The sequence below is a fragment of the Trichomonas vaginalis genome, chromosome VI, assembly GCF_026262505.1.
Source record: "Trichomonas vaginalis G3 chromosome VI, whole genome shotgun sequence".
In the NCBI taxonomy this organism is placed as follows: domain Eukaryota; phylum Parabasalia; order Trichomonadida; family Trichomonadidae; genus Trichomonas; species Trichomonas vaginalis.
The window spans coordinates 2551959-2577290 of NC_067208.1; the positions used below are offsets into that span (position 1 = coordinate 2551959).

At 34.3% G+C, this 25332-nt stretch overlaps 18 protein-coding genes across 18 annotated transcripts, besides 3 other annotated features; 10 read left to right on the plus strand and 8 right to left on the minus strand.

Moving 5' to 3' along the window:
• Nucleotides 1-17520: part of a mobile genetic element that runs on past the window's edge.
• TVAGG3_0794070 (His-Me finger endonucleases family) lies at nt 38-622 on the plus strand (the record flags this gene model as incomplete). The annotated part of the gene is made up of 1 exon (XM_051247062.1): nt 38-622. One exon carries the CDS (start codon nt 38-40, stop codon nt 620-622), a length of 585 nt encoding a protein of 194 aa, XP_051082537.1.
• On the plus strand, nt 924-1508 carry TVAGG3_0794080 (uncharacterized protein; the record flags this gene model as incomplete). The annotated part of the gene is made up of 1 exon (XM_051247063.1): nt 924-1508. One exon carries the CDS (start codon nt 924-926, stop codon nt 1506-1508), a length of 585 nt encoding a protein of 194 aa, XP_051082538.1.
• Nucleotides 2230-2892, plus strand: TVAGG3_0794090 (uncharacterized protein; the record flags this gene model as incomplete). Its single annotated transcript, XM_051247064.1, has 1 exon — nt 2230-2892. One exon carries the CDS (start codon nt 2230-2232, stop codon nt 2890-2892), a length of 663 nt encoding a protein of 220 aa, XP_051082539.1.
• TVAGG3_0794100 (organellar and viral DNA polymerase type B) lies at nt 3193-3787 on the plus strand (the record flags this gene model as incomplete). The annotated part of the gene is made up of 1 exon (XM_051247065.1): nt 3193-3787. A coding segment is annotated over one exon (595 nt), but the record flags the coding sequence as incomplete, so codon positions are not given.
• Nucleotides 3814-4134, plus strand: TVAGG3_0794110 (organellar and viral DNA polymerase type B; the record flags this gene model as incomplete). Its single annotated transcript, XM_051247066.1, has 1 exon — nt 3814-4134. One exon carries the CDS (start codon nt 3814-3816, stop codon nt 4132-4134), a length of 321 nt encoding a protein of 106 aa, XP_051082541.1.
• Nucleotides 5556-6335, plus strand: TVAGG3_0794120 (KilA, N-terminal/APSES-type HTH, DNA-binding family; the record flags this gene model as incomplete). Its single annotated transcript, XM_051247067.1, has 1 exon — nt 5556-6335. The coding sequence occupies one exon, from the start codon at nt 5556-5558 to the stop codon at nt 6333-6335; it is 780 nt and encodes a 259-aa protein (XP_051082542.1).
• Nucleotides 7423-7653, minus strand: TVAGG3_0794130 (P-loop containing nucleoside triphosphate hydrolases family; the record flags this gene model as incomplete). The annotated part of the gene is made up of 1 exon (XM_051247068.1): nt 7423-7653. One exon carries the CDS (start codon nt 7651-7653, stop codon nt 7423-7425), a length of 231 nt encoding a protein of 76 aa, XP_051082543.1.
• TVAGG3_0794140 (uncharacterized protein) lies at nt 7899-8150 on the plus strand (the record flags this gene model as incomplete). Its single annotated transcript, XM_051247069.1, has 1 exon — nt 7899-8150. A coding segment is annotated over one exon (252 nt), but the record flags the coding sequence as incomplete, so codon positions are not given.
• Nucleotides 8913-9862, minus strand: TVAGG3_0794150 (uncharacterized protein; the record flags this gene model as incomplete). The annotated part of the gene is made up of 1 exon (XM_051247070.1): nt 8913-9862. A coding segment is annotated over one exon (950 nt), but the record flags the coding sequence as incomplete, so codon positions are not given.
• On the minus strand, nt 9895-10287 carry TVAGG3_0794160 (uncharacterized protein; the record flags this gene model as incomplete). The annotated part of the gene is made up of 1 exon (XM_051247071.1): nt 9895-10287. The coding sequence occupies one exon, from the start codon at nt 10285-10287 to the stop codon at nt 9895-9897; it is 393 nt and encodes a 130-aa protein (XP_051082546.1).
• Nucleotides 11133-11476, minus strand: TVAGG3_0794170 (protein of unknown function, DUF4106 family; the record flags this gene model as incomplete). Its single annotated transcript, XM_051247072.1, has 1 exon — nt 11133-11476. A coding segment is annotated over one exon (344 nt), but the record flags the coding sequence as incomplete, so codon positions are not given.
• On the minus strand, nt 14325-15246 carry TVAGG3_0794180 (protein of unknown function, DUF4106 family; the record flags this gene model as incomplete). Its single annotated transcript, XM_051247073.1, has 1 exon — nt 14325-15246. A coding segment is annotated over one exon (922 nt), but the record flags the coding sequence as incomplete, so codon positions are not given.
• On the minus strand, nt 15360-15581 carry TVAGG3_0794190 (protein of unknown function, DUF4106 family; the record flags this gene model as incomplete). Its single annotated transcript, XM_051247074.1, has 1 exon — nt 15360-15581. One exon carries the CDS (start codon nt 15579-15581, stop codon nt 15360-15362), a length of 222 nt encoding a protein of 73 aa, XP_051082549.1.
• TVAGG3_0794200 (protein of unknown function, DUF4106 family) lies at nt 16271-16860 on the minus strand (the record flags this gene model as incomplete). The annotated part of the gene is made up of 1 exon (XM_051247075.1): nt 16271-16860. A coding segment is annotated over one exon (590 nt), but the record flags the coding sequence as incomplete, so codon positions are not given.
• Nucleotides 17521-17781: 261 nt separating the features above from the next.
• Nucleotides 17782-18873: a mobile genetic element.
• Nucleotides 18874-18927: 54 nt separating this feature from the next.
• Nucleotides 18928-19386, plus strand: TVAGG3_0794220 (uncharacterized protein; the record flags this gene model as incomplete). Its single annotated transcript, XM_001294606.1, has 1 exon — nt 18928-19386. One exon carries the CDS (start codon nt 18928-18930, stop codon nt 19384-19386), a length of 459 nt encoding a protein of 152 aa, XP_001294607.1.
• Nucleotides 19387-19702: 316 nt separating this feature from the next.
• Nucleotides 19703-25332: part of a mobile genetic element that runs on past the window's edge.
• On the minus strand, nt 19790-20692 carry TVAGG3_0794240 (uncharacterized protein; the record flags this gene model as incomplete). Its single annotated transcript, XM_051247076.1, has 1 exon — nt 19790-20692. The coding sequence occupies one exon, from the start codon at nt 20690-20692 to the stop codon at nt 19790-19792; it is 903 nt and encodes a 300-aa protein (XP_051082551.1).
• Nucleotides 21163-21693, plus strand: TVAGG3_0794250 (protein of unknown function, DUF4106 family; the record flags this gene model as incomplete). The annotated part of the gene is made up of 1 exon (XM_051247077.1): nt 21163-21693. The coding sequence occupies one exon, from the start codon at nt 21163-21165 to the stop codon at nt 21691-21693; it is 531 nt and encodes a 176-aa protein (XP_051082552.1).
• TVAGG3_0794260 (protein of unknown function, DUF4106 family) lies at nt 23654-24439 on the plus strand (the record flags this gene model as incomplete). The annotated part of the gene is made up of 1 exon (XM_051247078.1): nt 23654-24439. The coding sequence occupies one exon, from the start codon at nt 23654-23656 to the stop codon at nt 24437-24439; it is 786 nt and encodes a 261-aa protein (XP_051082553.1).

Sequence of the window (25332 nt, forward strand, 5' to 3'; positions counted from 1 at the left end):
TATTTTTAAAAAAGTGACATTTTTTATTTTATTTGAAATGTACGCTGAGTTTGTTGGAGAAAACCGTTGGGAAACTTGTTTGTTAGATGAGAAATATGAAATTCACTGTTGTGAGTCATTTGAAGTCAGAAACAAAAAGACAAAAAGAGTTTTAAGCGAATGGGAGCGAAATAACGGATATGCTGTTATGAAGATGGGTGGAAAACACTATCTTAAACATGTTGTCATTGCAACTCATTTTATACTGAATCCTAACAATTTACCTTTTGTAGACCATATAAACCATATAAGAAACGACAATAGACTTGAAAACTTACGTTGGGTCACTCGTTCTGAAAACAATAAGAACAAAGGCAAATTTAGAGATATTGTATTCGAATTTGTCGACGAACTAGAAGATGAAACAATTGAAATTACAGACTATGGCAAGCATACGTTTGAGTTTTACTACTATAGCGAAGAACAAGACTCTTTCTACTTTTATACCGGCGTAAACTATAGGAAATTACAAGTATATTTTACTAAGGCGGGCTATGCTTATGTAAACACTAGAGATACAGATGGAAAAAACGTTCAAATACTTCTTAACAAATTCAAGAAGCTATATGGCATACCATTTTAAAACAATATATTTTTACATATATTAAATGCTTCAGGTTGAAAAACAAAGAACAAAAGTAGCAGATACAAAACCGTTAGACTATATCTTTACAAATGCTGGTAGGACTATTTCAGATGAAGAAATTTCATCCCGAATATACAGGTTTGACTATCCAATTCGTTGGCTTCAAAGTCCTTCAGATGCAAAGGCAATAGGATTTAGAAGAGTTTTGTTTTCAAATAGAACTAACGCATTTATGTTCGTAGTATATTTTCATGGGCAGTATAAAGGTTCTGATGGTCTAATAGACAAATTTGACGAAATGAGAATCTTTACAGTTCGTTCAGACGAAAGTCTTGAGAAAACTCTAAATGACTTTCAAACTCAAATGAACAAATATTATTGGGAATTTCAAGAAAAATACGACTCTTTACTAAATGGAACATACTATCTGAAACTAGAATATGACAAGATGAACTCCACCGTTTCATTTCAAAAGATTGAAATTAACCCTCCAAGAGATACAGAGTTTTTATTTTGGGAAGTAGACAAACGTTCTTGGGCACAATTTCTTCGGTTACTAAACCAGAACGAACCATTACCACCAGATGGTCCATTTAAATTTATACTTCCACCAGCAGATTTGACAGTTTATAGAAACGTGTTTGACCCTCAAAATGTTATGTGTCATGCAAGTTTCAGTTCAAGCAACAATAGTTTTCTATGTATTGGTAAGGACTTTTATGACTTTGCTTCTAAATTCTACGAACCACCTAGTAACAGTTTCTCTGACTTTCAAGTTTGGTTCACAACAAATGGTGTGCAACATATTATTCCATTGTACTATGACTTTTATCTCGAATTGTCTTTCATATATAACTACGGAAAAGTGCTGAAAAAGTATTGAAAAATAATGTTTATGTTAGCATGTTAGATCTAACACGTTTTCTAACATTTTTTCAAACATCGTAGAAAACTCATGAAAACAATACTTGCACTGTTTCAGAACTAGTCTTGTACTTTTTCAGAACAATACTTGTACTGTTTCAGAACAATACTTGTACTTTTTCAGAACAATACTTGTACTGTTTCAGAACAATACTTGTACTTTTTCAGAACAAGACTTGTACTTTTTCAGAACAAATTTCCCGTAAAAGATCTCAATTTGTGAGAAAAATTTTCTGTTTCAGAACAATATTTGTACTGTTTCAGAACAATATTTGTACTGTTTCAGAACAATACTTGTACTTTTTCAGAACAATACTTGTACTGTTTCAGAACAATATTTGTACTGTTTCAAGACAATATTTGTACTGTTTCAAGACAATATTTGTACTGTTTCAGAACAATACTTGTACTGCTTCAAGTACCAACCACCCAAAACCTCTTGAATTTTCATGACTTCTTCGAAAATGTTTTGTCAAGACTTCTTCGTATATGCTTTGTCATGACTTCTTCGTAATGAGTGTAAAGGACCCAAAAATAATGTTTAGGTGAAGAGGTGAGATCTCACCTGTTTTTTCACCTCTTTTTTCACCTCTTGAATTTGTCATGAATTTCCTTAAGATAGAAAAAATAAAGTTAGTTTTATTTTTTTATTTTTTTTTATTTTGTATGTAAGAACATTAATGTCAGTCGAAGCAAAAACGTTCACGAACAAATCTAATGGCGAAACATTCACAAAAGGCACTTATAACGGTATTGAAGTCTTACGTAGAGACAAGGATGGTTATATAAATGCAACAAATATGTGTCAGCAGTTTAGGAAAGACTTTAGAAAGTTGTTGGAAAATAAGTCCTGGGAAGAGTATTATAAGGCATTTTGTGAAGAATATAGCAACCGCCGGAATTCAGACGGTTGCTTTTTATACAAAATTCATGCCGGAATTCCTGATGAAATCAAACAGGTTAGAGGAACGTATGTAGACCCAAGACTTATAAACTATATAGCAATGTGGGCTTCTCCAAAATATTGCATAGCAGTTGGAAAAATTATGGACTCCATAGACAAGAAAGTTCATGAGAAGTTAGATGAAGAAGAACTCGAAGATACAGTAGAGAATGCTAAACCTTTGTTCGAACAAGAAGTTGGAAAAATGTGCGGAAAACAATTAGAACATGAACGTGAGAAATGTTATGGTTATAGAGATTCTCCATACGAACTAGACCAATGGGAACAAGAAGATTTAAAGAGAGAATTTAGAGAATATGAACTCGCTAAGATAGCATTTGAAGCTGCAGAAAAGAAGTTAAAAGTTTGGGGTCGTTTTGTAAAAAAATATTGTGAGTAAATGAACCATTTATTTTTATTGAATTCAGTAAAAATAATGTTTAGGGTAGAAGGTTAGATCTAACCTCTTTTCTACCCTCTTTTCTACCCTCTTGAATTTTCATGACTTCTTCGTAAATGTTTTGTCATGACTTCTTCGTAATGAGCGTAAAGGACCCAAAAATAATGTTTAGGTGAAGAGGTGAGATCTCACCTGTTTTCTCACCTCTTTTCTCACCTCTTGAATTTTCATGAATTTTCCCGAAATAAAAAAATAAAGTTAGTTTTATTTTTTTATTTTTTTTATTTTGTATGTAAAGATATGATTTCAACAATCGGCACAACAACAATTCAAACAACAACTTCACCAAACTCTTTAGTTATGAATCCTACGTCAATGTTAGTAGAGATGAAAAGCTTCATTCCTTCTTCATATACTTTCGAAACAAAAATCCAGAAGATAAAGCAAGAACTTTTAACAAGTAATTTAGACTGTAGTGCGAAAGATGAAACAAATGAACAGTATCTTTATGAAATGCAGGACATTATTGACCATTTACCCAAATTGCCTGAAATTCAGCAACAAAAACTCACTATTCCTGAATTCGATGAAATAGAAGTCAAAGCAACTGACTCAGTAGAAATAAAGAAGTTCATACGAAAGGTAAATTATGAATTCCTTGGTTTTCATTGCAACCATAAGGTTATGGACAAAGATTGCGACATGTTATATAAGAACATCTCTGACATATATAAATCTGGGGAGTTTAAGACCTACGACAACTTTGTTTCGTTAGTTGCTGAATGTGTATGGCAGATAAGAGATAAAGATAGAAGAGGTAAGGTATGGAATGAACAGATAAAACCAACTGCTTCAGATTTAAAGAAAACCATTGACGCCTTAGTTGTTCTAGCAGGTCAAATTTCAATGTATAACGCAAAAATGAACCCGCAATGTTCAAAATGTAAAGCAGCAATGAGGAAATATAACTACTCCGTCAAAGAGATAGAAAGAATGAGAAACGACTATGCAGACTTAAAGAAAGAAGCAGAAAAGCCAGCAGAAAATAAAATGGACATGTTAGCATTTCTGAACAAAAACTATCCAACTGCTGACGATTTCCTATTATCTGACGTCAAGAAGAAGTATAAAGAAACTTTCGGCATAGTTAAAACATTCGATATCCTCAGCGAAGAAATAGAAGCTACAAAACTGTTTAGGATTTCAAATATACATCGTACAATTCATGTAAAACGGTTGTGAAAAAAACAGGTGAGAAAACAGGTGAGAAAACGGGTGAGATCTCACCTCTTCACCTAAACTTTATTTTTACTGAATTCCGTATGAAATTTCATGAATTTTGTGTGTTTTAGACCATGTGAGAAAACAGGTGAAAAAACGGGTGAGATCTCACCTCTTCACCTAAAATATATTTTTGCTGAAAAATGACCAAATTTCATGAATTTCCTTAAGATAGAAAAAATAAAGTTAGTTTTTTATAAAATATTTTTTTTATTTTGTATGTAAGAACATATATGACAAACATTGAGTTTGAAACAGTTAAAAAGATAGACAATGACACCAAAGTGGTTAGAATAGGTGATTTAAACGTAAGATACTCAAAGAAATACAACAAATATTCTTTGTCAGACATTTTATCTCCATCTGGAAAGAAAACAAAGGACTGGGTTAGAATTGCTTCTAGTCAGAAAATTTTGACAAGAAATCCTGAGCTTATGATATCGGTAAAATTCTATGGAACTGCAGCATATCTTATAGACAAAAGTCTTATACCAATAGTTTTGTTATGGATTGACCCAGTTGTTGGATATAACTTCATAACATATGGTTCATTCGATACGGAACGTTGCAGTGAAGGCTTACTTTACATCGTTCAGAAACCGAAGGACTTCAATACAAAGAGATATAAGATAGGAAGAACATATAATATAACTCAAAGATATGACAGTACAGTCAATAGAGTCAAGGTTGTGTTCGTTAACGATATGAGAGCTGCTGAAACAGAACTACTTGAAAAGTTTGAGAAAATGTATGGTGCTCCCATAAAAGGTAAAGAAACGTTTGAAGTAGATGAGATAGATAAAGCTATAAAATTATTTGACGAAGTTGCTGAAAAATACATGTAAAAATAACGTTTACCATGTAAAACGCTTGTGAGAAAACAGGTGAAAAAACAGGTTAGAAAACAGGTTAGATCTAACCTTCTACCCTAAAATATATTTTTGCTGAATTCAGCACAAAAATCTGAGTAAAATGGCATAAGATTGCTTTCCTCGGAAAAACCGAGAGAAGAGATTCCGTACGAAAACAGTGAAATTTCTCTAGACCGACTTCCTTCGGTCTTGCATAAAACTCATGAAAATCGTGAAAAATTGCGACCCAGACTTTTTTCGGGGTCGCCAAAACTCTATGAAAACAGTGAAGAACAGCGAGTAGGTAAAAAACCCCAGTCGCCAAAACTCTATGAAAATCATGAATTTCCTTAAGATAGAAAAAATAAAGTTAGTTTTATTTTTATTTATTTTTTTATTTTGTATGTAAAGACAGATATGTCAACAACAGAGAACACAACAACTGCTATCGTTCATGAAGCTATAAATGAAGAATATGAGTACATACAGTTTAACAAACAACTCCGTCTCATTCGTTCGGTCAAAGACGATATGTACCAAATGCAAAGTATTTTGACAGCATGTTTTGCTCCAGATACTAAGAAACCACAAGACTGGTTTAGGAACCAAAGCACTATTGAACTATTAAATGAAGCTGAAAATTCGACTACGGATTTTCTCGTAGTCGCAAAAACTCGAGTAGGTAAAAAACCGCAGTCGCCAAAACTCTATGAAAACAGTGAAGAACAGCGAGTAAGTAAAAAACCCCAGTCGCCAAAACTCTATGAAAATCGTGAAAAATTGCCAAACGGTTTGAGAGGATATTATGTACATAGACTTCTTGTAAATGCTGTTGCAATGTGGGCTTCGCCTCGTTATGCTTGGTATATTTACAGACTTCTTGACGAAATTCATAGACAAGAACGTGAAGAGCTAGAGAACAAGCTTGAAGCAAAAGACAAAAGCATTCAGAAAAGAATACCACGTTCGGTACCAAAAGGAAAGGAAAAGAACTATAAGTATATGATTTATACTGAAGAGATGGAAAATGAAGAAGATAAAGATATGGTTATGTTGCATTTAGTCAGAAGAAACAACAAAAGCTTTTACGACCTTGCTAAGATTTACAAATCTGACAGAAATTGGTTCTATCGCGAAAACTTACCGATTTCAATGACCCCAAATGAAGATGTGAAACAAATAGTTCAAGATACTTTACCTCAAACACACTATGATATGAAAGGTTGTACAATACTTACATTCAAAGAAGATTTGCCATTGTTAAAGGAAAAAATAACAGAGTATTTTGACAACTTCAAACAAGTAGGGTAGATGAACCATTTATTTTTCAAGCTTGACTTCAGATGGCTCAGGTAGCTCAATTAGGTAAATTGCCTCGTCAAATCCTTCTGGCATTCCGAGTCCTTCCTTCCGACAGAAAAATATTTTCCCGACAACTGGAAAAGTTCTTCCTTCCAACAGGAAAAAATTTTCCATCCGACAAGAAAAAATTTTCCAGTTGTCCGTCCGTAAACCATTCAAATTTTCGAAAATTGAGAACTTTTTGGTCGAACTTCAGGAAAAGTTTTTCCTTCCAACAGAAAAAATTTTTCCTTCCGACAGGAAAAGTTTTTCCCGACAACAGGAAAAGTTCTTCCTTCCGACAGGACACAAACGAATGTCTCACGTCCCTCTTCCTGAATGCCTTCCAAAGCCAGAAGAACCGACAGCCCCAGCACCACAACAGACTTACTAAGACTAAACACTTAGATTTTTCAAGCTTGACTTTTTACAATTTGAACTTTGTTTGCGTAGATATGAATTCTGAAAGAAGTATGAGGGTCTTGTATGACTTTGTACTTCTCCCATAGTTCATGTCTGTCAAACTTACCTGCCATGGACTCTTTCATAAGTTCCATGAAATCGTCTTCGGACAATCCAGGGAAAAGTATAATGTCAGTAAGTATTCTTTTAACATCCTTACTTAAACTCTTTGCTGTCTGTACACAAATGACAACTGAGATGTTAAAGTGTCTGAGCTTCTTAAGAATTCGACACATATCTTGTTCTCTATTCTTTAACAAAGGATGAGAGGCGAAATCATCTAAGATAAGAAGACACCTATGAGGGTATGTCTTCCAATCGTAAGATTGCAATTTCTTCGAAATGTATTCTATCTCTTTCTGTTTGTTTCTGAAGTGTTTCTTCTCTAATATTCTCTGCATTTCCTCATTTGGGTCTTTAAACTTAGAATTTATATACTCATTTATAGCATTGTACTTCAAAACCCTTCTTTGGTACTTCTTTATCCAATCTAACAACTCAGTATCCTTTATACATACTAACTTAGACTTCTTTATAATATCTTTGAACGAATTGACGGTTTGGTCAAATTGACCAGAAGTACTACAAATGACAACTAACTCATAGAATGGGTCTTCTCATCTAGTTCTTGTTGTTGTGCAGCCATTTTAAGATAAGTGAAAGTCTTACCAGACCCAGGTGGTGCAATTAGACCTGTTATACCATTCTGAGCAAATAAGAACTTTTCATGTATAGGCTTTATCTGAGCATTTTCTAACTTCCTCTTGTTCTTGTTTAAAACATTCTCAAATTTCTTGTCAATGTCAGCAAACTTTTTTTCTAACATATTTTTAGAAAAATTAAAATTTTTATCTTTTAGAAAATGTCTAGCGATTTCGCTATCTATATTTCGAGACAAGCTTTTCGACAGCAAAACATCTGTCGACCATAAAATCTTACATAGTGTAAACAAGAAAGGTGAATTTGTTCTAAAGTTCTGTTTTGGAATATGACAAGAACCATAAAACATTAGGCAGAGAAGTCTTTAAGTTTGTCAATGACAGACTTGTTGACAGAGATGACACCGATTGGAAAGATGAAGTCCAACAAAACTTCTTAGAATGCAAAGAAGACACATGCGCTGTTCTTGAAGATGAAATAGAAAACAGAATAGATGAGCTATTAAAGGACAAAGAACTTTTACATAAATATGGTTGCGCCAAATTTGACATAACTCCACCAGAAAAGAAGAAGAGAGAAAAGAAAGAAAAGAAAGAAAAGAAAGTAGAAGAAGAGAAGAAAGAACCTGAACCCGTTCCAGAGAAAAAGAAATTTGACATGTAAAAATAAAATTTTATTTTTAGAACATTTCTGGGTCAATGTCAATGTTCTCTTCCTCTTTAGGAGTAAACACTGGCTTAGACTCTAAAATCTTTTTACCCAATTTACCTTGAACTTCAACTATCTTAGACTCATAATATTCATAGTCGTCTGCCTTTCTTTGGTTCATAAGGTATAACAAGTTTGTATGCTTTGCCTTCTTTAAGGTTGAGAACCTTCTGTCAAAATTTTCTTTGACTGCTAACAAACCTTCTCTATGTCTAAGTCTTCAAATTTCGCACCATTTTTAGTCACAATAGCAAAACTTAAACTGGTTCGATGTTCCAAAACTTTGCTGAATGAAGACTTTTCAAAATGGTAGAAGTAAACATTCAAATATGTGAATGGGTCTAGTTCTTCTTTAAGTCCTGACATGTACTTGTTTACTGAGATGAATTTTGCCATCTTTTCTATCGGATAAAAAAATATTTTTTTAAATTTACTCATAAAAATTTTTCTTTGTATATACACCATTCTGTACGTCTAAAAGACTTTTGACATTTGCCAAGAATGTTCGTTTAGACGCTGCCATATAACCATATTCTTGACAATATTGTTTATACGAATCGTACAATGACCTTTCATCTAAACACTCAAAGTCAGTTTCATCTATGAACAGTTCATATACACTCTTGTTTGCTTCTAACAATGTTTGTCTCTCTTCGGTATGTGGAATTTGTCTTGGATTGAACTTTGAAATATCTAAATGTCATAAAATATGAGAACAAGTGGTTGTAAAAGTCAGATGTCAAAGTTTCTGCTAAGTCGTCAAAATATTCTGTATCTTGCATATGAGAATCTGACGTTCTGACAACTACATATCTTCTGTCAGAACTTTCTAACTTCATCGGAACAGTATTGTTTGAAACCATAATGAAGTTTGCAACATTTTCACAAACTCTTTGGTCTTTATATTTTCTTTCAACAACTCCAACTTTGTCTGTTATAAGACTCTTCAAAGCATCTGAGTTCAAAACTTTTGTTGTATCTATACTTTGAAGTTCGTTACAAACTATAAGTTTCATATTCTCTATTGAGGAGTTAAATTTACCGCAGATGTTTTCTAAGTTTGTCATATTCGGATTCGAATAGCCCTCTAACAGTTTGCACAAAATATCTGTAAAGAAAGTATTCTTACCTGTTCCTTGTTTTCCAATTATAATGAGAGCAGTTTCATTTTTAGCACTTGGATGTTGTAAGATGTTTGCAAACCAACATAAGATATACTCATAGACTCTTTCGTTTCCATTGCATATAATTTCTTTGACATGGTCTAACCAAGCTTCTATAATATTTTCTTTCCATTCTACTTGTTCGTATTTATATCCAGTGAAGATAGAATAGAAGTTTGGAGAAGGTGTATAAAACTTTATACCACGAACTGAAAAATCTTCTAACTTTGACAATAAGATATCCCAAGCATCTAACATCTTCATTCCAACTTGTACAACTTTTATTTTCTTAAGTTTCTGTCTACATTCTTGTTCAGACACTATTGTTGCTCTTGGTTTGTTAAAGACAACATCCCATTCTTTCATGACATAACATTCTGGGGCAGAGTCAACATAAATGACTAAACGTTTCAAATTCTCGACTGCTTTGTTATAGTCTCTAAATGGACACATATTTCTGAATGCTTGGAAGTCATAAAAATCTGAAACATCTATTCTGTACATTTTTATAAAAATAAAAAAAAATAATATTTTTTTTATTCTTGACTTTGTTGTTCCATTTGTTGCATTTGTTGTTCTTGAGCTATTTGTTGTTGAAGTTGTTCTTGTAATACAATACTTTCACCAGTTGCATCTTCCAATTCGAAACTTTCTGCCGTCATTGACAAATACATAGGACATAAAAGTTTTACAGGAACAAAGTTTGCGTCAACTAATGTCAACGTTATACTTGCCAAAGTGTTTGAGTTCACTAAGGTTGAAAATTCTGCATTCGAATGAACAATAGGCAAACCAGCAGAGAAAGTATTGTTTATACGCATAAGTATCTTTTGGTCATAATAGTTTCTGTCGACATTCGAATAACACTTTGAACCTAAGTTTGAAACAATATATAAGATTGGTGTGCTTAATGTCAATGGAATAGACATTCCTTGTATGACACCTTTTCCTGTTATAGGAAACTGTTGGTAGTAAAAACCAGAAATAAGTTTTGTATTATAGCTCATATCGTTTATAGTAAAACTCAGTCGGACATCCAAACATAATGAAACCTGCTCTAGTTGCAGCACATGTTACACCCGTACTTAAAGTATTAAATAAGTCAACAAAACCTGTTGGTGGTATATCTGAGTAAGTATCTTCAAAGGAGTATTTTTTACCATTCACAACAATAAAGTCTTCTGGTGTCAAAAGAGCAAAACAGGCTTTAGTCGTCATTGTGTTTAAGGTTAGTTTACAATATCGTCCTTGAGGACTTTGTAAGTTTGTTGTTATAGAATTATATGACTCAGGGTTTTTAGTCGTAATAGTATAAACCATTATGTCTTCTGCCATTTATATATATTTAAAAGTTTTTCTGAAAGTGGAGAAGAACTTCATCTAAACTTTCACATGGCGTTTCTTGAAGTTCTCTGTCTAAGAAGTTCAAATATTTTGTAAAGACATAGAACTTTCCTTTGTCTACACGAACAAACAAAACAGGGTCTTTCATATCGTTCAAAAGTGTGTAAAGTCCTTTACATGAAATAAAGTCTATATTTTTTCTTCAAACATCTTTCAAGAAGTTTTGACATTTTTACTTAGCAAATAAATTTTAATGAAATGTTGTGGTCGTCAAAATATTTTTATGACGTCTGGGAAACTATACTTTAAGTTCAACGTTTCACCTCCTTTCATAACGTATATCTTGTCAATGACATTATATGAAACACCACAGCAACTAATGTCGGGTTCTATTTCTTTGATGTTTATATCGTCTGCCTCTGTCAAAAGTTTCAATAGTTCTTTCAAAACTTCATGAGGTGCAATGACATATGAGTTCACTTTTACAGGGTTGTGTTCGACCAAGTTTAACATTATACTTAAAGCTTGACAAATCTTCTCCTGAGTTTGAAGTTTGTCTTTCAGTTGTTGGTAGTCGTTTCGAATATCTGCAACAGAACTTAAGTCTCTGCTAACTTCAGGATATGTTGGTTGTTCTTTTACAGGAACTATTGTTATACCATCTTCGTCTTCGTATGGTTTCCCCACTTCAACATCTCTGTCTTTGACATTGACAACAACACTTTGACTGTTTGTTTGAGTTGGTGAATTTAACTTCACATCTGCCACCGCCATTAAACCTTTTGAAACACTCACGCTTCTATTTTTCGGAAATGACATTTTACTTAGAATAAAAAGATGGACGTATTCGAGTATCTCTTCGAATTGAAGCAGAACAAAGTTTACACACACAAACAATACAAATACATTGACAGAATAGTTCTTTATACAAACAATGGTAAATGTTATAGAATAGCAGTCTTTGCTGAACCAAAATATTTTCATAAAGCAAAGAAAGTTGGTATAACCGAGATGGTGAAAGTTCTTGAAGCATACAAAAATATAACAACAAAACTTACAGATATTTCTAAAGGAAAGTTTATCTTACAATATTATGTCAAAACTGGCGTACTGTCAATATTTGACGGAGAGAAGTCAGTTCAAGAACAACTTACTGACCTGCTGCCAAAATCTGCTCGATGGAAGCTGTCGTTATGCCAATCTGAGGAGCCCCAGCAGGTTTCATCGAACGAATCTTCAAAAGAGCATCTTCCGTGAAAAGTGCTATTGGTTTTGTAAACTTCTTTGCTTTCAATTCATCTGGACCGTCTCTGTCACCAGTATATTGTATTTGAACTGTACCAACAGTTGAAATACCACCCATAAAGTCTTCTGAGTCAGCAAATGGAATGCCAAGCCAAAAGTTTGAACGGTCTCCATTTGTATATTGAGTTTTTTGACCTCCTGTATGAGTCCATACTTTCACATATGGCATAATAGAACTTTGCATTTCAGGGTTAATGGTTGTTGTGAAGTTGTTGTTAAAGTTCATAGCATCTAATGTCAAGTTGACTGACCTCATATCCTCAACTGTAGAATATTCTTCTCTTGGATAATATTTGCCATCTATGTTTATATGATATTTAATACCGGGGTTGTAGAAACAAGAATAGTCATTTATAGTTCGTCTGAACAGTACAAACATAGTATCTGCATGTTTCATTGCAGTTGTTAAAGCAATATCTGTTCTTGCACCTGGGTCAGCACTTTGTTTCCAACTTCACCTGCAAAGTCTTTGACAGATATTTGGTGTATAGGGAACATAAGTGGAACTGCAATATATTTGGCAGCTAAAGCATTTGAAATATCTGGGTCCAACATATAGACTGCAAGTCTGCTTTCTATTCTCTTGCATTCAAATTTTTCGCATGTGAACTTAACTGGGTCCCAAGCAGTTCCAGCAGCATTGAATATAATAGTTTACTTCATTGTTGAAGTTTGAGAAACCAAAGTCTAAGTTCAACTTTGTCTTTGCAAAAGTCACAGAACTTGGCTCCACCAGTTCCAGCTACAGTAATGCTGAAATGGTCTTGTGTTGGTGCAATGACTAAGTTATTTTTGCTTGGAGTAAGTCAATAGAAATTTTTCCTGCCCAGTTTGGCAAGTATCTTAAAAACCTGAAGATGAGGAAAGATGACAAAGGAACTCTAAGTTTCAGTTTTACTTTAGTGCAGCAGTTCCATCTGAACCAGAAAGGTTAACATAAACTCCTGGAACGTTAGGGTCAAGTCTTCTTATTTTCTCAATATTTGCATACTGGTCTGTTTGTTCTCTAGCTTGTGGTGTACTGAGTTTCTCAAAGCGAACCATTCATAGTTGCTTGCCATGTTACTGTTTGAACTAAGTCAGAGTTAGAATATATCTTATATCCCATGAAAACTTCTGGAGCATATTGGTATCCGACATAGAAAATTCCATTGCAACCTTTCTTGTCAGACAACTTGGCAGAAGGTTTTATTTCAATGTCTTGTTCCACGTATAAGAATGAGTTGTCAATAGAAATAATATGAAACCTGTCGCAAGCAATATCTACTGTTGTTGAAGAACCTTCTCCAAACTCCCCTACGTTTCCATAAGAAACAGCAGTTGTATATTCGTAAGTTCCAGGAACTATTTCTGACCTTCTAATGGCATTGTCGCATTCGTTATACCATTCGGAAACATTTCCGTTCATGCATCCAAAACTGTTGGCGTTATATTCTGAGCGGTCGTACATTTCATATGGGTAAAAATATAGAATAGTTGGATTTATATATCATAATAGAACCCACTCGTACCAAGCTTTACTTTCTTCCTGACTGAGTTTTTAACTCTTCTTTTCCTTCATTGCCACTACTTTCACTAGATGAAGTTACTTCTTCACTACTTTCACTTTGTTCTACTCTTCTTCTTTGGTGTCGCTTTTGGTAACTTGCCCTCTGCTTCAAGTCGTTGCATCTTTGCCTCATGTTCACCTAGTATGTTTAAATTTCACGTGTCCTTTTTGCCTTTGGCTCTGGTCGCCCATCTCAGGTAACCTATATCCTAGAAAGATTTTGTCATAGTTTGTATTTGAGTCTTCGCGTATTGTTTGCATGACTCTTTCCTGAGTTTCCGGTTCAAGCTCTTCAAACAGAGCTTGTCCATATGGAATAAGCTCGTTTCCAAATATATGTTTTTGTAGCCATTCTGGTTTTCTTTCCATGTTACCAATAATATCTTTTGTGAATGGGAAAGCTTTTACCCAATGTTTCAGTCTTGCGTCATTTATTTCTGTAGTTGGTTTTATTTTTGTCAAGGAACATGTTTTTCAATACTAACATTTCATTTGGTACTGTCCATTTGAGTTTTCTTAATATTCATCCCTTCTCAGTTCATTGTCTGCAAAGTAAGTTTTTTATGACATTTTGCAAACTTTCGTTTGCAAGGTCATGTACAATAGGTTCTCTTCCTTCTCTCTCCCTAACTTTCTTTCTAAACTCTTCACCAAATATACCATCTCTATGGTTCTGTGTAGTTCTTTGAGATAAATGTTCTAGAACGTCAGGTGTTATATTTCCATCAGCCATGTTCATTTCATACTGGTCCAAAATATCTGCATCTTTCATATCTTTCAATGGCATTAAAGCCGCGCTGAAAATACCAGCTATATCTGGTTCACCATTCACTTCCATTGCGTCTACAACTTCTTGGAATTGTGGTTGTAAGTTTATGAACCACCTATCCGGATTAGCTTTATGACCCCATCTCATTGTAGTTCCATAGTCTGCAGAAACAAAAGTAGGTTTGTTTCCATATTGGTTAGGTTCTGAATGAACTTTAAACAATGTTTCATTTCTATATGTTTTGTTGAAATTTAACCTTTTATTTTCACCGAGTTCATCCAAAGATTGAACGTTATATGGTCGTAAGTAAAAAGGATTGTTGTATTTGCGTACATTTTCTTTCAGTACTTCCATTCTATGCTGAATATTTTCATCTGATGTTGGAGTCTTTTGTATGTCGGCGAACATTTTTCGATATTCTTCTACTATGTCAGCCGAATTTTTCTTAGACTCTTGGAAAGATTCCATATTCTCCGCATACTCTTGTTGAGGGTCAAGATTTTTCGGCTGTTCCAAATCTTCATCTAGTTCTGTGAAGTTAGTTTCCAAAGGAGGGACTTGTTCGTTTCCTTCAGGCTCTTCTAGCTGTTGTTGCTGAACTATTTCTTCCATGTCTGGTTGTATCTGAACTTCTTCCTGTGGAGTTTCTTGTACCTCATCTGCTGGCATTTCATATATTCCGAGACCGTTTTTAACAAGTTCCCTATTTAAGCCATCCGCATTCATAACCCTTTCTTCTTTCGTTCCGTCTCTATTTTTTACGCGTTTCATGAAGATAGTTGAATTATCATTTATCTCTGACACCAAATATCTTGGAGTAAATTCATCCATGTCATTTGGATGATATGCTATTAAATCATATCCCTTAGCGAGCTTGTATTTTCCAGGTTTGAAATTATATCCCATTTGGTGCTGAACCATAAAGCTAAATAGGTTCGGGTCAGTATTTCCTTCCTTGAACTTTCTAATAGCTTCTTTATATCTGTCACTAAAGTCAAGAGTATCTGGGTAACCATAGTCTTCCTTAAGCATTTTTAAGAATTCTTGGTTTCCTTGTTCTCTACTTCTTTTATGTCCTTGCTCTGTTTGTGGTTGTTGCTGTGCAGTGTTTTGAACTGTTGGTTGTGGTGTAGTGTTTTGAACTGTTGGTTGTGGTGCAGTGTTTTGAACTGTTGGTTGTGGTGTAGTGTTTTGAACTGTTGGTTGTTGTGTTGGTTGTTGTGTTGGTTTTGGTGCATGCCTGTGTCTGTGTCCATGTGACGATGTAAATGTTTTAGGTAGTCCTGGTGCAGGTGCTTCTCTTGGAGGGTTTGGTGGTATATAAGTTCCACTAGCTAGTATATAAGTTCCACCAGCTGGTATATAAGTTCCACCAGCTGGCACATATGTTCCATCTGCAGCATAATGTCCTACCTGACTTTTCGTTCTTAAGAAAGCATTTACTAGGTCTGTTTTGGTCTGTTGTAACTCTTTTTCTTGACTTTCCACAACAGTTGCTCTAACGGCGTCATAGGCACTTTGAACTGCCTGTCTCGTTGCTGCATCTGTTATTTTCGTCATATTTTGTGCTACTTCTCTTAACTCGTTGTCGAAACCTTCAGACTTCAGTTTCTTTCCAGATGAGAAGTCGTTCACTAGTTTCACCTTACTATGAAGAGCTTCGAAGGCATTCTTAAAGTCAGCATTCATTAAAGCTTCATTTGAACTGTCTTCATCCGCTTGTATTTTTGTCCTTATTGACCCTATAAGTTGGGCTGCTTTAGCGTTGGCTTGGGCATCTAACCAGTCATTATTAGCTTTTATATATTCTGCGCTTTTCATTGCCTTTTGCATGGCTGCGTCGTTATTTTTACTTTCTTGTGCTAAGTTTTCATACTGTACGGTTTGGTTTTGCAACTGTAAAAGTTTTTCTGCCTTTACATTTGCTTCAACTTCTTTTTTATACTCATCGCTATCCATATATGTCTTCAGGGCTTTTTGTTTTATCTCTTCATCTTTCAGTACTTTATATTGAGTAGTATGGTTTTTCAAATTTATAACATCTTGTTCCATTTTTGCTACTTCTGCTGCTTTTTCTGACACTTTTTTCGCATATTCCTCTGTACTTAGTTCTTTCAGTTGTTCTTCTTTCTTCTTTTTCTCTACGTTTAACTCATTTAGTTTCTTTGTGTGTCTGTCATATTCTAGTTTCTTTTCGTTTTCACTTATTTGTTTCTGTATGTCTATGTTTGACTTTTTGACATCTGTTATTTGATTTTTGAGTGAACTCAAATTCATTTGACTTTGAGGGTTATAAGCTGTTCCGTCTGCAGCTCCACCATAGCCTGCCATTTTCGCTAAAAGTGCCGCTCTTAAACCTCCACTCTGTGCACCAATAACTCGGTTTAAAAGCATAGGGTTGCTTGACATTTGTTGCAACATAGTGGGGTCATTCATAATTTGTTGTTGCAACTGTTGTTGTGGTGTCAGTTTTACTATTGGATGTTTCAATGCTCTCTTCCTCTTACGTATATTCTTACGTAGCTTACGTGGCATTTTAAGTGAAGTAAAAAACGGTTTTTGACAGATGTTTATATGACACTTTTTGTTCAGCACAAAAAACTACTCGGTCAAAGTGTTGTCAGTTTTGTAAAATAACCGTCCTATCTCCGTGCCTATGACGAAGAAATCATGAAAATTCAAGAGGTGAGAAAAGAGGTGAGAAAACAGGTGAGATCTCACCTCTTCACCTAAATTATATTTTTGGGTCCTTTACACTCATTACGATGAAGAAGTCTTGACAAAACATGTACGTTCGTGTTTGACAAAACATTTACGAAGAAATCATGACAAATTCAAGAGGGTAGAAAAGAGGTTAGATCTAACCTTCTACCCTAAATTATATTTTTGGTCATTTACACTCATTACGAAGAAGTCTTGACAAAACATGTACGTTCATGTTTGACAAAACATTTACGAAGAAGTCTTGACAAAACATTTACGAAGAAGTCTTGACAAAACATGTACGTTCATGTTTGACAAAACATGAAAACATATATAATTTGTGAAAAGTGACACATTATATATAATGTTTTCGACCCAGAAGACTAACAATTTTCCGAATAAAAAACTTCATTTATTACTAAACATCATCAGGGCTAGAAGGCACGAAGTGCCTGGAAGCCCCACTACCTTTTTTTTTTTTTTTTTTTTTTTAAAAAAGATCAATTAATTTGCCTTTCCAATAATAAAAATTTAATCAAATTGAAGACTAATAAAAAGTGACACGACTACTTAACTTTCAGAATTTTCAGACAATCTTTTCAATGTATTCACAAAAATTTGTTAAGCTTCAAAAATCACTACGCTCCCTCAGCTGTAATAAAAGCTATTATCTGTCTATAAATATTACGAATATCACTTAACCAACTGATGAAATTTGTTTCAGTTTGTTTATTCTTTTGAATGATTTTTAAGGGTCCACTGTAAGGCCAAATAAGGCCTATCGTCGTCCCAAAAATATTGCTCAAGATGGTGTTTTTACTAAGGCCCAAAACTTAAAAAACACAAAAAAATTAACTTTACTCTTTTGAGATCCTTATCAGATGTGCAACAATTTGATGCAGTATCGCAATTCGAATCAGATTTTTTAATGTAGATGTACTCTAACATTCTTGAAAAAATGCAAAATGATATTAATCAAGCTTTTCATTTCTGTATCATACACGAAACAAAATCATTCATTATACTAAAATTTATCAAAGTTTGAATAATGAAAAAAATAATATCTAAATTTTTACATTGAGTCGGCTATTGATATGGTCAATATTAAATCGTTTAAAAATGGGCATTGGCCAGAATAATACCCACTAAAATACACATTTTTTTAAATTTTATCAATTTGTTATGGTATATCTTTATGATAATGAATAAAATGCTTATCTTTCATAAGTCAATACATAATTTATGCTGAAACACAAAAAATAACACGAAAATTTTTGGCCAACATTTCAAAACGAAGGATAGTGCTTTGAATATATAAACAATAATACTTTGTCTAGAGAATTAAATTTGTGCTATCCAATTGTCAATTCTTTGAATTTTTTATAAAATGCACGATATTCCGGCATTAGCCTCAATAAATATAAACTACATGCATCACAATATTAGGATGTAATGGCATTAAAGCGAATTTCCTAATTTCTTCTCAATTTAATTCCTAGAAAAACTTAGGAATTAATGATTGGAAATAGGTCAAAAAATTCCTAATATAAAATTTATACTTAAATTAAAATCAAAATTCGAAAATATCTATTTTTCAAAACACGCATCCAGAAGCGAAAAAATTCGAAAAAATCATGTTCTTATAAAACTCGCTGATTTTGCAATTTTTATGTGATTTGAAGTGATAGAATGTATTATCATCTTACTAAAACATATACTTTATTATTACATTCACAAAATATTAATCAGAACACTAGGAAAAGTGGATTTTCGAAAAAAGATGATAACGATTATTTGCAAATCGCCTCTCAATTTTGAGAGACTTTCAATTTTTACAGTGGACCCTTAAGTTTCACAAAAATTTGAATAGCATTCATTTACAAAGGAATTTAGCTCATTATGATGAACTACACATTTGTTAATGGACTCTTCCCTGTTTTCCCTGTCGAAGCCCACAAGCACAATACAACCCAATCACAGAGAGACAATGAAAGAATTGAGAAACGCAAGATGAAGAACGGACTCAAGACAGAATACATATATGCATACTTCAACAGACTTATTGGCTCTCATGTCACATTCCCACTTCTTCTCTCCTTTGCCAAAATCTTTGCCCAAGATCTTCAGATCTACATTGATCGTTTGGCCAAGCGAAACAGATCGGCATTACTTTGCTGGTATGCCGAGAACTGGGATTCAATCAAACCCGCTCTCCACAGAGTCGTTAAAGATCTTAACATTCAATCCATTGTCGGCAACCAGGCCAGGCCAGCTACAAACGAAATCGTTATTTCTCAGGTCACAAACCAAAAAATGTGCGATCCTTCCGATCTTTCTCAACTCCTTAATTACCATTAATTTGTAATTATTAACCATGTTAATTCCATATTTAGGATTGTTTAACTTAATGTTTTAATAAAGGATAAATATGGATTTTTAAATATGATTGTTGAAATATTTTTGATATTGAAAAATCAAGGAATGCTCAGAAAAGTAGTAGATTTTCATATAAAATATTCAAAATATAATCTCAAAAAATATTCCGAAATTATAATGGTGAAATATAGCTCAACACCAAAAAAAGGACCATATATGATTCCCGATAAAAACGTTTCTTTATTCAAAAAATAAACAACATAAAAATCATTTTACAATTGCGATTTTGCATGAATTTAAAAAAAAGTAGTGGGGCTTCCAGGCGCGTTGCGCCCTCTAGCCCCGAAGATGTTTAGTATAAATGAAGTTTTTATTCGGAAAATTGTTAGTCTTCTGGTGTGAATTCGGAGGACTCTTCTTGGATAGAGTCTTGTATTTCCTCCTCCTCTTCTTCCTCCTCCATTGCTTCTGGGAAGAAGCCTTCTTCTGGGTCGAAAACATTATATAATGTGTAATTGAATGACACATTATATCTTTCTTTGAGTTCGCTCCTGACAAAGAACTTAGTTCCAGGAATACAGAAGACTTCTGTGCGTTGGAAAAGCTGATGTCCTGGAACGAATTTGGCAATTAGAGACTTCTTTTTTCCGAATTGTTCAGGAGTTTTCATGACGACAGTAACAACATCTCCATCTGCGAGGTCTTGTTGTTGTTCGGAAAGGTAAAGAGCAATGATATGAATGGTTGCTGCGTTGAATTCGAGAAAGTCGAATTCAAATTGTGTTGTCGTATAACATTCAAACCATTTTGTACAGTTGTCTCCGAACTCGTCAACGTATTCATCTTCGTCATATCCGTAACTAAAGACTTGGAATTCGGCAATTCTCGTGTCGAATGACCGTTGGATGTAACGAGGAAGATTTTGACGAACTTGGTATAAAGTTCTCAACATTATAAGCTTAGTAAATGTTGGAAAATACTGAACTAAGACATCGCTAAGCTCAATTGGACTTGGAATTGTCTTAGTAAGTTCAATTGAACTAGTAATTGCTTTGTTCAGAACTTCACAGAACTGAGTATTGTATGTAGCGTCTGGTTGTGTGTTTTCTTCGGCGTCTTTGAGATATTTAGAGCAAATTTGTTGAAGAATTTCTCTTAATTCGCTGTTAGACTTTTTGGTGGTTATTCTAACCGCTGTGCCAGTTCTTGGAGGTTGTGGGGCTTTGGCTTTGGTTAGCGGTTGAGAATTGTTAATGTTTGAATTGTGGTTAACAGCGTTGGCTTCCATTATGAAAAATGAACTGTTTTTTTCGGACCACTCATAGAAAAGTTTGAGATAAACCGTTTTCGTCAACGGAGACCCCCTCTATTTTTTATTTTATTGAATAGTTACCGTTGGCAAACCGTTCCATCTCAAATATTGAATGAACTATAAACGTTTTTTGTTTTCTATATATACTTTTTTGTCCAACGGTAAAACTTTTTACACAACGGTTTTTGAGAGTCGTCGCCGTTGACTTTTTTGTAGAGCACTCAAAATAGTATAACTTTGTCCGGACAAGTAAGGGTCTATCGTCGCTACAGGAAAAGTTACAGGCGTTCCAAGGAAGTATACTTTGAGAAGCCTTTTTCCCCTTATAGAATGAGATAGGACGGTTATTTTACAAAACTGACAACACTTTGACCGAGTAGTTTTTTGTGCTGAACAAAAAGTGTCATATAAACATCTGTCAAAAACCGTTTTTTACTTCACTTAAAATGCCACGTAAGCTACGTAAGAATATACGTAAGAGGAAGGGAGCATTGAAACATCCAATAGTAAAACTGACACCACAACAACAGTTGCAACAACAAATTATGAATGACCCCACTATGTTGCAACAAATGTCAAGCAACCCTATGCTTTTAAACCGAGTTATTGGTGCACAGAGTGGAGGTTTAAGAGCGGCACTTTTAGCGAAAATGGCAGGCTATGGTGGAGCTGCAGACGGAACAGCTTATAACCCTCAAAGTCAAATGAATTTGAGTTCACTCAAAAATCAAATAACAGATGTCAAAAAGTCAAACATAGACATACAGAAACAAATAAGTGAAAACGAAAAGAAACTAGAATATGACAGACACACAAAGAAACTCAATGAGTTAAACGTAGAGAAAAAAAAAGAAAGAAGAACAACTGAAAGAACTAAGTACAGAGGAATATGCGAAAAAAGTGTCAGAAAAAGCAGCAGAAGTAGCAAAAATGGAACAAGATATTATAAATTTGAAAAACCATACTACTCAATATAAAGTACTGAAAGATGAAGAGATAAAACAAAAAGCCATGAAGACATATATGGATAGCGATGAGTATAAAAAAGAAGTTGAAGCAAATGTAAAGGCAGAAAAACTTTTACAGTTGCAAAACCAAACCGTACAGTATGAAAACTTAGCACAAGAAAGTAAAAATAACGACGCAGCCATGCAAAAGGCAATGAAAAGCGCAGAATATATAAAAGCTAATAATGACTGGTTAGATGCCCAAGCCAACGCTAAAGCAGCCCAACTTATAGGGTCAATAAGGACAAAAATACAAGCGGATGAAGACAGTTCAAATGAAGCTTTAATGAATGCTGACTTTAAGAATGCCTTCGAAGCTCTTCATAGTAAGGTGAAACTAGTGAACGACTTCTCATCTGGAAAGAAACTGAAGTCTGAAGGTTTCGACAACGAGTTAAGAGAAGTAGCACAAAATATGACGAAAATAACAGATGCAGCAACGAGACAGGCAGTTCAAAGTGCCTATGACGCCGTTAGAGCAACTGTTGTGGAAAGTCAAGAAAAAGAGTTACAACAGACCAAAACAGACCTAGTAAATGCTTTCTTAAGAACGAAAAGTCAGGTAGGACATTATGCTGCAGATGGAACATATGTGCCAGCTGGTGGAACTTATATACCACCAAACCCTCCAAGAGAAGCACCTGCACCAGGACTACCTAAAACATTTACATCGTCACATGGACACAGGCACAGGCATGCACCAAAACCAACACAACAACCAACAGTTCAAAATCCAGCACCACAACAACAACCAAAACCAACAGTTCAAAATCCAGCACAGCAACCAACAGTTCAAAACCCTGCACAGCAACAACAACCAACACAACAACCAACAGTTCAAAATCCAGCACAACAACAACCAAAACCAACACAGCAACCAACAGTTCAAAACCCTGCACAACAACAACCACAAACAGAGCAAGGACATAAAAGAAGTAGAGAAAAAGGAAACCAAGAATTCTTAAAAATGCTTAAGGAAGATTATGGTTACCCAGATACTCTTGACTTTAGTGACAGATATAAAGAAGCTATTAGAAAGTTCAAGGAAGGAAATACTGACCCGAACCTATTTAGCTTTATGGCTCAGCATCAAATCGGATATAATCTCAAACCTGGAAAATACAAGCTCGCTAAGGGATATGATTTAATAGCATATCATCCAAATGACATGAATGAATTTACTCCGAGATATTTGATGTCAGAGCTAAATGATAATTCAACTCTCTTCATGAAACGCGTAAAAAATAGAGACGGAACGAAAGAAGAAAGGTTTATGAGTCCGGATGACTTAGATAGGGAACTTGTTAAAAACGGTCTCGGAATATATGAAATGCCAGCAGATGAGGTACAAGAAACTCAACAGGAAGAAGTTCAGATACAACCAGTCATGGAAGAAATAGTTCAGCAACAACAGCTAGAAGAGCCTGAAGGAAACGAACAAATCCCTCCTTTGGAAACTAACTTCACAGAACTAGATGAAGATTTGGAACAGCCGAAAAATCTTGACCCTCAACAAGAGTATGAGGAGAATATGGAATCTTTCCAAGAGTCTAAGAAAAATTCGGCTGACATAGTAGAAGAATATCGAAAAATGTTCACCGACATACAAAAGACTCCAACATCAGATGAAAATATTCAGCATAGAATGGAAGTACTGAAAGAAAATGTACGCAAATACAATAATCCTTTTTACTTACGACCATATAACGTTCAATCTTTGGCTGAACTCGGTGAAAATAAAAGGTTTAATTTCAACAAAACATATAGAAATGAAACATTGTTTAAAGTTCATTCAGAACCTAACCATTATGGAAACAAAACTACTTTTGTTTCTGCAGACTATGGAACTACAATGAGATGGGGTCATAAAGCTAATCCGGATAGGTGGTTCATAAACTTACAACCTCAATTCCAAGAAGTTGTAGACGCAATGGAAGTGAATGGTGAACCAGATATAGCTGGTATTTTCAGCACGGCTTTAATGCCATTGAAATATATGAAAGATGCAGATATTTTGGACCAGTATGAAATGAACATGGCTGAGGGAAATATAACACCTGACGTTCTAGAACATTTATCTCAAAGAACTACACAGAACCATAGAGATGGTATATTTGGTGAAGAGTTTAGAAAGAGAGTTAGGGAGAGAGAAGGAAGAGAACCTATTGTATATGACCTTGCAAACGAAAGTTTGCAAAATGTCATAAAAACTTACTTTGCAGACAATGAACCGAGAAGGGATGAATATTTAAGAAAACTCAAATGGACAGTACCAAATGAAATGTTAGTATTGAAAAACATGTTCCATGACAAAATAAAACCAACTACAGAAATAAATGACGCAAGACTGAAACGTTGGGTAAAAGCTTTCCCATTCACAAAAGATATTATTGGTAACATGGAAAGAAAACCAGAATGGCTACAAAAACATATATTTGGAAACGAGCTTATTCCATATGGACAAGCTCTGTTTGAAGAGCTTGAACCGGAAACTCAGGAAAGAGTCATGCAAACAATACGCGAAGACTCAAATACAAACTATGACAAAATCTTTCTAGGATATAGGTTACCTGAGATGGGCGACCAGAGCCCAAAGGCAAAAAGGACATGGGAAATTTACAACATACTAGGTGAACATGAGGCAAAGATGCAACAACTTGAAGCAGAGGGCAAGTTACCAAAAGCGACACCAAAGAAGAAGAGTAGAACAAAGTGAAAGTAGTGAAGAAGTAACTTCATCTAGTGAAAGTAGTGGCAATGAAGGAAAAAGAAGAGTTAAAAACTCAGTCAGGAAGAAAGTAAAGCTTGGTACGAGTGGGTTCTATTATGACACATAAATCCAACTATTCTATATCTTTACCCATATGAAATGTACGCCGCTCAGAATATAACGCCAACAGTTTTGGATGCCATGAACGGAAATGTTTCCGAATGGTATAACGAATGCGACAATGCCATTAGAAGGTCAGAAATAGTTCCTGGAACTTACGAATATACAACTGCTGTTTCTTATGGAAACGTAGGGGAGTTTGGAGAAGGTTCTTCAACAACAGTAGATATTGCTTGCGACAGGTTTCATATTATTTCTATTGACAACTCTTTCTTATACGTGGAACAAGACATTGAAATAAAACTTTCTGCCAAGTTGTCTGACAAGAAAGTAGGGTTGTTAGATTCGCGACGATAGGTGTCTTGGAAGATTTGCCTGGTGTCATCATAGTGTCTTTAAATCAAAAATTTTATTTTGGAGTTAGTTTTATTGATTTTTCAATAAAAAACATTTCTAAAACAAGAAAATAAAACGATAAAATATTTATATTTTATATAAGGATCTTATATATTTAAAAAAATATCATTTTATTTTTTTCATTGGTGTCTGTCAAACCATAATACACTATTCAAAAATTCAATGTGTCTTGCGGTTTCAAAAGACACCTTCAAATTGAACGATAGCACAGACACTATTGAATTTTACCCATTGTATTTAGTTTTTACCCTTTTTATTTTTAAGAATTAATGACTGAAACAGCCGTTTTGCTATGACCTCAATCACTTTTATTTATTATTTTAAATATTATTTAATTTTATTATTTGAATAGGCCAACTTAT